The sequence below is a fragment of the Pecten maximus genome, chromosome 15, assembly GCF_902652985.1.
Source record: "Pecten maximus chromosome 15, xPecMax1.1, whole genome shotgun sequence".
Lineage (NCBI taxonomy): Eukaryota > Metazoa > Mollusca > Bivalvia > Pectinida > Pectinidae > Pecten > Pecten maximus.
Genome location: NC_047029.1, coordinates 28,823,244 through 28,833,791, shown reverse-complemented (window position 1 = coordinate 28,833,791; position 10,548 = coordinate 28,823,244). Strand labels below are relative to the sequence as shown.

Here is a 10,548-nt window from a genome sequence, read left to right as displayed (position 1 = left end):
CATTTTCCTATACCTGGTAGCTTTCACTTAGAGTGGTCAACGGCGCCAACTATTACAGAAAGGCAAGTACAGTGTGCCTCCACAGGGATCGAACCCGCGACCTCCGTCTTTACTGGTCAGCAGCTTAACGGACTGAACTAAAGGGAACTAGCGCGAAGCTACATATGAACTATTTACAGTTAAAATTTGCGACGTATATATATCATCTCTTATTTTATGTATTGTTTTGTTCTTTTTGTTTCGCTTTGTTTGTATTGCAGCACGGACATATGTAAGATTGTATGTCTGAGTCCGTGGTTGAAGTAATGTAAAGCAGAATCACTCAGGCTATTTTTTGCGATATGTTATAAACATCCAGAAGTTTTTGATATGAAGTGAGTGCATATTTGACAAGTTATAAGAAACGGGCTTCATTTTCCACACAAGGAACACAATTACAAAGTCTGCTTTCACTTGGGAATTTTTGGTTTACTTAACGTCCTCGCTGTATCCTTATATACAGTGAGAACTATAATGTGATCGGAGTTTGTAATAGAACATCGCAAAGATTTTAGAAAGTTAAATTAATACAAACAGAATGGAATCTCCTCATTCATATAAATGTTATGATACACACTCTACAATTATAACTAGCGTTATCTTTTTCATGATGCCTTATATCCAGTAATTTATATTATAGGTCAGGGTAAAGAGGTTGACAAAGTATGATTTTTTAATTACGAAATTTTATTTGTATACATCTGTAATACAAGTTTTGATGCAATTTTATGATAAAAATTATTGCAGAAACTACTGCAGTAAATATCACCCAATTAGAAAATACAGAGGATATTGAATCGTTTCCCGTCAAATACCACACATTTCACGGACATGAATTACAATCTATATATTCTGTCTTGTAAGTGAAATAGATATGATATTATACGAAAATGCATGCAGTCAATTTTCATCTGGATCATGTTCCAGGTCGGATACAGGATTTTCAGTCAGGGGGGGGGGTGGGGGCATGCCAAATAACGGGGAGTCCGGGGGTACCCCCTTGGGAAAAATTTTAGCAGGTAAATGCAAAAAGGTAAATTCTAGTGTATATCACGATAGATTCATACAATTTTAGAAGGGGGGGGGGGGGGGGGGGGGGGGGGGTGCGCCAGAACCAGCACCAACACCAGCACCAGCACCAGCAACAGAACCAGCAACAGCAACAGTACCAGTACCAGAACAGGAACCAGATCCAGCACCAGCACCAGTACCAGCACTAGCACCAGCACCAGCAACAGAACCAACACCAGCAACGGCTACAGAACCAGAACAGGAACCAGCACCAGCACCAGCACCAGCACCAGCAACAACAACAGCACCAGTACAAATACCAGCACTAGTACTAGCACCAGTACCAGCACCAGATAGCGAGTTATATTACATACTCATAGAAATGTTAATCAGTTTAAGATACACTGTCGTGTACCCGTCAGTGAATATGGTCTTTTCAAGGTGGCGGACCAAGGCGATCACTAAAGGAACATGTGCACTTTAAGCTACAAAATCACTGTATTATCACACTCCGACCGAGACTAGTACAAAATTTATCTCAGAAGTACTTTAAATTTATATTATAACCTTTATCTGTTGTTGTTGTTTATTTAATAAACCACTGAGAATCTTTCGCAAAGTCCGTAACCAAAATACATCACTTTTTGGAACTTGCCCCAAATTTTAGGGGACTAATCCATAATGTTAACAAAATCGTTTACCCTATTTTTGTAAATACACAGGGCTGTGAGCGTAAACACCATATTGCTTAAAAGCGGATGACATTCGATAGTCTTAACGAAAAAATACTTAACCTTTAGGCTGTATTAATAAGTCAAAATAAGCGAAAATTCACGGCGAATCACGCCGCGATGCCAAGCTTAACAGTTCACCCAACTTTGCGAAGGTAAGTTTATATATATATATATATATATATATGGCCTACATATATATGTGAGTTCGTCTGTGTCATTAATTGTCTAGGTCACAGTGTACTTATAAATACATGTAAGTGATTTTATAGCCTGAATTGAACAGCTACCTTCTGCGATCATCTTGGCCCGCCATTTTGAAAATTATCATTGCCTGACAGGTACACGACAGTGAGATATCCCGATTTAAATTTTAAATATCTCTATTCTGTCATGGTCGGTACCCACGGTTGATCGCACTGTACACTACGCTTATTCTATTTGAACCAAGTTTCCAAAGTAAATATAAACTTCCGATATATTTTTGTGAAATAGCTAGCATGCTCAAGAAAAAGAATTAAAAAAGGACCACAGAAAACGGTTTTTATTCATAAGCGATTTACTGAAAAATTAGGGATTTTGCACATAGGTATAGCTTTCAGTTCACACATGTATAACTGACAAAGTATTATAGGATAGACTTGGAATATACACTTGTTCTAACAGAAGGGAACGTTTTACGATATCGCGTCTTTCTAGTTCAAAGAAGCATAAACCAAACATAATTTAACGTCAATAGCAGCATCGAAACTTTTTTTCCGTTCAGATTCTGAATGATTCCGAGTCCTGACGGAATCGGCCGAGACATATTGCGATTAAGCTGGAACGAATTACGAGTTATCCCCCTTCTCACACACAACCGCTTGTATCCTTCAATTTTCAACAGGACTTACTGTAATTACAAAATAATCACCGTATTTATTTCTAATTCACTCTAGCCTATTGTTTAAGGTAAGTTTAATATTTTCATCGGGAAAACTTGATAATGACGCCAGTATTTTCCATCAAATTCCGTATGTACATGTATATCCATATATTACTAAAGGAGTTAAAATTTAGACCGTGGCTATATTCCTGAAATGCCTTGCACAAAAACAACCGCCTCGTCGATAAGTGCATGCCTGCTGATGTTTATGAAATATGTTCTATTGGATTTTGTCAGACCAATATTCAGGTGTTGATGATAAAATTCCAGAAAACTACACTGCACAGTAAAAGAATGCCTCAACTAAATTAAGGGAATACATTACGACATGATAATCTATTTATTACTGTGTTAAATTCCCCTAAGGATACCAACACGACAGGCCAAATACTTATCAATAAAGTATGACTAGAAGCATCATTTATTAACGATTGTAGTAACGGGATCTAGAAGACACTCCTCCACAATCTCAGACATATCGGAAACCCTCGAGATCCGCCACTGGATTGTCACAGTAGCACCAATTCAAATCTACGGAGTGAAAATATCATGGCACAGGGACTTGTCACAGATTTTCAACACAGTCCATATCGTATATACATACAATGCAAGAGTTAAATACGGACTGTGGGTTGGGAATTCGTGTCAAATCCCTGTGTCACGACACTCTTTAATAATTCACAGGAATTAATGAAAACACGTTTGTCAGGTTGTCGCTCCGAAGCGCATTTTCTTGTTTGGATAAACAACCAAAAACACAAATCAGTCATTCAAATCATAATGATACGCTGGAATGATATACTTCACATGTCAAACTCGTCGTCCTCATGCAGAATAATTACGTCACCACGTGCGGTTTTTTTTTAATTGTAAAAGTCTAATAAAAGTTGTTGTGTCATTGAAAATCACTAGCCGATTTTGTTTGATGACTCATTTGACCTTTCTATGGTTTATTTTGAAAGTGCATGGCCAAGTGTGGCCTGTCACCTTTAACCTTGACCAATACCTGATACCTCTTCTTCGACGTCGCTGGTTAGCTGATATCAGCTAATATTGACGCATCTTGTATGAATAACTCACTGTTATCCGGTTGCGCATCATAAAAACTTGGGTAAAACTTAAAAGGTACTTTGTGCCAATGTCTATTCAGACGATGGCCAAAATCGAATCGGGTGTCATGCTGTGATATCATGGTATCAATATGAACTAAACCTATCCAGGGGTTCAAGAAATAATTCATACAAAAGTTTGGGTTTTCTTTTTTTATTTCAAAAGTAGTGACCTTTGACCTTTAATGTTGACAGACTGATGACCAACATAATCTAATCATGTGTAGACATTGATGGTGTGATAGTCAGGGACTATAAACAACCCAGCCCGAGTTTCCTCTGACCCTGTCACCATGTCTGGTGTAGGGCCAGAGCGCACTACTATATCAAAACGTGGAATTATATCCGACACCGTTTGTCCCGGTTTTGTGTCGCTAAGAATTTGGTGCAATAAAATAAAATCAGGTGTGACATTACAACTGCCTTACATATATGGATAAATGATATATTTATTTACCCCAGAACACCAATTTAGTCCCAGCTAGGTGTTTTATTCCGTCCGTATAGACCCTCGCTTTACGTTTGTCAAAATGTCATACTGTTGACCCGCCATTCTGTTCTGTTCTGTTGTATTTTTTCAGCCGTTGAAGATCGGCTCACCTCCGTAGGGCTCTTCTGCTCTTTGGAGTAATTTCGTAAGTGACAGTACGAGTAACCACCCGAATCGGAACGCAATGGACCGAAAAGACCGCATACCATCTATTGTGTTTTTCTTCTTACATACAACGTAGTTTGAATTAAGAAAACTAAGCTTATTATTTCCCAAAACCTGTTATATTCAATTCAAAAATTCATTATTTATAAATTGTAAGCGGTAAAATATATAAAAATATATAAAAATAAATGTTGCATTTTTGTTTCTTTTCGCTGCATCGCGCACTGATTAGGGTAACTAGGACCGATTTACATAGTAAGGGTATAGCAATGGTTACCTAGTGTGAGTTCCAGTTCGGCTATCTTGCTACTGTCCATTAATGGGATTATAATCAAGAATGCCTCAATCTAATATTCCAATCGTAAAAAGAAACAAAATTTCCGGAAAAGGCCAAAAGGTCTTCAAACCAAGAAAGACTGCCACTTTTTGTACACATTTTATGCGCGGTGTTGTGTATGTAGGTTGCATGGGTGTTACGAGATCACATAATTGTACAGTCCAGGGGAGATAATCTAACTCCATATATATATGAGTTATTCCCCTTTGTTGTAATTCTTTTCGTTTGTAAGATACATTTTGATATTTCATATAAAAACTTGGAACTGGAAAGACGTTTGTGGTTTTGCTTGACGATATGCAACGTACAGCGAGTTCCCCACACCTCATAACATTACAGCAGTGACAAAGCATGAAGCCCAAATTTATATAGTACATTGATAAAATAGGAGGAGAATGGGAAATAATATTGGATATTAGATTGGACTTTCATGAAAGGTAAACACTTGTGTTTATTTTCGTAAAAAATGACACGAGATAAGATTAATTTAAAAGTAACTTTATCACATTCTGAACAAAAGCATGTTAAATGGTATATGTTGTGAAATTTAGGCTGAAGAATAACATCAGTTAGTTTTTAACAAATGCGGCTATTTCATTATATTTTCCTTATGACATCACTAAGAGTACTACTGTACATGTTATAAAGTTTTATACTGAATGTCGAATGACATACTGATTGGCACCAATGCACCACAACCTCCTAAAACTTTATGATTCTGTACCAGCATCGTATTTTCATATATCTATGGCGTAATACTTGGACGTACTATAAACTTTTACATCTTACACAGCAAATATAAAGCTCGCCTCCGATATATATAATTACACGTACAGAGCGAGCTCGATCATCAACCATTTAAAGGCTGTTCCGTCTAAGGCGATTACACATGCGTACAAGTAACAACCAGTAAATGTCGTGTTTTCAAATGATGAAGCACGCGCATGCGCTGTTGAGGAGCTCTATCCAGACAAAAGCGGAAACATGCGTGTCGAACACCACATACATTGTATGCGCAATGCAAGTTTCCGGTTTGATTTCGATCTGATATAATACGACTAGAATCACTGTGGTTGATGATCGACCTTTCTCTGTTCTTATCAATATCTTTGTCAGGTGCACATGATCAGCTACATCCCGAATATCTAACATCATTTTACACGATCTCCACATGTTAATTGTTTTATCTGACTACCGTTCAACTGTACATACACTTTATATGATAGCAACAATCTCTCAGCTGCAACGAAGGGCACGCCATGACAGGCGTCATGCTTCTGTTTGGCAACGTTAAATAGTATAAATTAATACACAGTTCATTCATGCCTGTATTCGTGCGAATGCAGCCATCATTGTCAGCCATCGAAACCAGTCTGATGAATTTCGATAAAGCTATTTTAAATGATGTCTTGAAGTTCCGAGAAGAAATAACACTAATGCTTTAAAGCATAGTCTGTAGTGAGAAGTCTACACGGGGACGGCATTCTAAATGCCTCGCAACTCAAGCAGAAAGAAGATTATCCTGGGTCGGAATTGCATACACGATGAGATTGCAAAATACATGCCAAAACTTCATTCTGCCAACCGTTTTCAGTCCACTGTATCACGCCGGCATCTATAGATTTCCCACTGAAGTTCAGAATAAGATTCGCCATGTTACTATTCACGATATCACGCATGCTCTTGACTTTTGTGCCTGTCTGGCTTTTGCAACAAACCTAGCTACCTGTAGGGCAGTGCCCATACTGTTCTTTCCTTGCACAACGTCTCCATTCATTGTTCGATACCCGTTTGGAGAGTTCGTTTGTAAGTTCCTACTCGGCAGACACTGTAGAAATTCAACACTTTCCTCATATTCAGGATCTGCTATCGATAGAACTGTGAAGCTCCCGTCCACAGCTCCGATCACAACGGTCTCGCCTTCCGCTGTGCTCACCATGGCTTTAACCTCCGCATGCGCTTTGAAATTGGCAACCATTTTGCCATCAGACACACGAAAGACTCTAATTGTACGATGTCCTGAGTGATAATACACAACATGACGGTCATTCTGCGTAAATAGTACATCAATGCTAAACACCCCTTCAGCCACTCGCGGAATAAATGTTCTAACCGTCTTCCCCGTTTTCAGTTCTAGCAGTTGTAGACCCCCTCTGTTCGGGGCGTACAACCCAAACTTTCCATTTTTCATAGCCATACCATTCCATCTACTCACCGACCGTGGGACGGTCTTTTTCTTGAGATCGATGACATTTCCCTTTTCTTCGTCGACAAGCACAATTTGGTGTGGGTCATGTCTCATTGCTCTCATCGATTGCACTGGTTTATAGTTGTTATATTTGAGTCCGAGGTTGTACAAATGCGTTCCTGACTTGGCATGGTAGACACCAAGTACGTCACCAGTTTTATCAGTGGCAAGTACCGCAAAGAACGATCCGTCTATAGTTAGTACTCCGGGTTTCATGACTCTGAGATTGTACTCAAATGTATAGACTGGCTCTCCTTCAGGGAAGGTATATGTTATTACCTTTCCCTTGTTGAACCCTTCCTTCGCAAGCGCTATCACTCGCGTGTCGCTTTCATTCAATAAAAGTTGTTGAATGTCTTTGTGTTGAATCACTTTCGACGCCGTTTCTTGTGACACTTCCCAGATAAGAAGCTTTCCTGATTCTGCAGCTGCCACGTACTTTCCATCTTTCGTTATGACAGCCAGTGACACGACCGATTTTGTCTCAAGAGACAGTTCAAGTTTACCGGTACCGAGATTCCACACACCAATGCAGTTTCTACTCGTTGTAACACCATAATGCGTTTCTGATGCAAGATCGATAGTTTCAATCGGCTTTTCCATTCGGTCAATTGAGTGAACATCTTCCAAAATGTTATCAAAGTTCCAAACCTTGATAGTTTTGTCTATGGAAGACGAAATCACTTTGTTACAGCCCGAGCTAACCGCCCGCAATGATATAATTCTACCAAAGTGAGCATCGAGTACCTTCACCATATTGCCTTGTTTCGTGTCCCACACATACATGTTTTTTCTCACACCAGCCACGACGAAATGGTTGTGTTTAGTGAACACTACCAAAGTACTGAGTTGGTTTTTAGTGGGAATATTTCGAGTTCCCGGTGGTAACTTGAGTTGCACAAGTGCATCTGTCTTTAGGTTCCAGAGCTTGTAACCCAGCGCAATTGTTGCAACCAGGTAGTTTTCATCTTCAGAAAGAGTCAACGCAAACACGATGTCGAAATTGTCTCCCAGAGTGCGGTCATACCGCCAAACACTATCTTCGCGTTTGTATACTGCCACAGCATTGTCACTGATTTCTATGCACGTATAAAGGATATTCTTTTCCTTGTTCACAGCAATGCCACTGTGGAATTCAAACGGCTCGATTGACTGATCCTGTACCTCCAGCGCCATTTCAGTATCATTTTCCGTACCGGACTTGCATATCAGGTACGTTTTATCATCATTGCCGAGATCTACAGCCAGTAGAGGCATCTTGAGAGGGGTATCATGTTTCGATATTAGCTCTCCATTGGTACTGTATAAGTACCATTCCTGACTGGTCCAGATGGCCACGTGAGAATTGGATATAAATGTTCCAATAATTGAGGCTGTTTTCCCATTCATAACGGGTGTGATGATTCTATAATCACCAGTCATAATTGTACATATCACGACCTGATTGTTGTTTGTGAAGCTGGCGGCGTATTTGTCATTTTCACAAATGGAAAGATTTGACATTATGCCGTTTATTCCCGGCACGACATTTCTGAATACTTCTCCATTTGAAAGATCCCATATGATGAATTTGTTAGACACTGATACAAGGTAACGGCCGTTTGAGGTCGTACCAATACCGAAAGGGGCAAATGGATGTCCCTCTAATGAGTATTGCAGGGGCCCACCAGGTGTGTGAAGACAATGATGCGCTGGAACTAAGGCACAGTCCTCTAAGCCATCACTATCACACTGCTGAATCAGACTTCTTATGTTTGTGTTTTGTTGGTAATATGGAAGCAAGCGTCCGATGATCTGAGGCCCAAGCATATCTGGGTAATGACTGAGAATGGAACTGGAAAGACGAATTGCGTCTGCAATAAGTTTAACATCTTTCTGGTAGACATGTTCCAAGAGATCTTCGAAATCAGCCAGGACGGATTGCAAAGGCATTGAACTCAGCTTTGCATGGAGCCACTTGTAGTTAAACAGAACAGTTGCGTAGAGATCTTCGTACTGGTGTGATCGTACCAAGTGGTACGGTAGCTCACTTAGCTTTCTAAGATTGAAGCGTGTGACAGTACCATCTGACGAGAACACTAGTCGCTGAATAGGCACCTTTCTGTCGCTTTCTCCTTTCATTTCGTCAAGTTTAAACATACGACGTTGGCCCTCTGTGTATTCAAATGGTTTTGGGACTCCGCCACCCCAAATTCCAAGAAAGTACTCGGAAAGGTTTGCATGAACGGTACTCACAAAATTGAGGTTCCTAAAATACCTCTCCTTTGCCGCCTCGATAAACTGTCGATGGTACCAACCGACGACGTTGACTCCATCAGCCTCCCTCTCGCTGAGATAGCCTGGAAGATCACTCCGAATTCTCGTCCACAACAAAGGAGGAATCCTTCGTACAGGCGGAAGATGGTACTGGTACACATCATTTAGAACCTTTTCATCCAGGGAAAGCAGATCTTCTAATTCAGATTCTGACACGCCACTTTTAGCAGCAGTAATGTATCCAAATGCGTGTGCGACTAATGTTTTCCCGTGCTGAATCTCAATTCTTTCATATAGTTTCATAATACTGTCGTGTATCGTGAACTGAAGAATGGTGGTACTCGGTTTTGTGTATGATTTCCACGTGCAGATTTGATCAAACACAAGTTTTACGAAGAGTGGAAGATTGCACTTTGTGAATGCCTCATTGACCAAGTCCCATTGTGCATCAGTGATTGCTTTATTTGCATTCTTCAACCAGAACTTCAAAATTGTACCACTTAAGTTTTCTCCCAAGGGAAGCACTGCGACATAGTTCTCTTCTGGTTCAATCATAATGCGGATAGTATCCAGTATGCCGTATAACCGAGGCAAAGTCGACAGAATCATCTTGACATTAGGTGGTAGCTGAGCTGGAAGCCATGCGAGTTGATGTGCACCATCCGAACCCGATAATTGATCAAGTGAATCCAGGATCACTACTAAAGGTTTCTCCTCTGTTGCCAGGTTCAGTAGTGTCTTGAAGTGATGTATCAGCGGTGCCAGTTCGTCTGGGATCTCTTCCATTTGCGAGCCATACAGCACACATATCTGTTTACACAGACTGGTTAGCAGGGGAATGATACTGGAACTATTTGGCGTCGTACCAAGGAATCTAATGACTAGCATCGGCTCTCTGTCTTCAGGAAACCATGACTTTATCTGGAAAGACAAATAATAATTTTTGATTACTTAAGAATTCAAAACAATTGTACTTAACAAGGATGATACAAACAGTAGCTACAATGACTGAGCATACAAAACTAACACTCTTGTAATATGGTACACGGGATTCCCCGTTATAGCATATATTTTTCATTAATGGGTACATGGATCCTACATGAGATTCAAATTCACAAAGTATGAGACGAGTCTAATTTGCGTTTTGTCGAACATCTGTAGGTGAGTTTCATGAACTGCATACGAGAACTATTGTTATATTTCATATGCACCTAAACTCATTTGGACAAAACCAAGT

The 10,548-nt window shown here is 39.9% G+C and overlaps 1 protein-coding gene across 1 annotated transcript in view; it reads right to left on the bottom strand.

Annotated features, from left to right (window-relative positions):
• Positions 1 to 5,289: 5,289 nt before the first annotated feature.
• Positions 5,290 to 10,548, bottom strand: part of LOC117343710 (NACHT and WD repeat domain-containing protein 2-like) — a 43,146-nt gene continuing 37,887 nt past the window's right edge. Inside the window, 1 exon segment of the mRNA XM_033906177.1 lies at positions 5,290 to 10,232. Coding sequence (XP_033762068.1) covers positions 6,471 to 10,232 — 3,762 coding nt within the window. The 3' untranslated portion in view covers positions 5,290 to 6,470.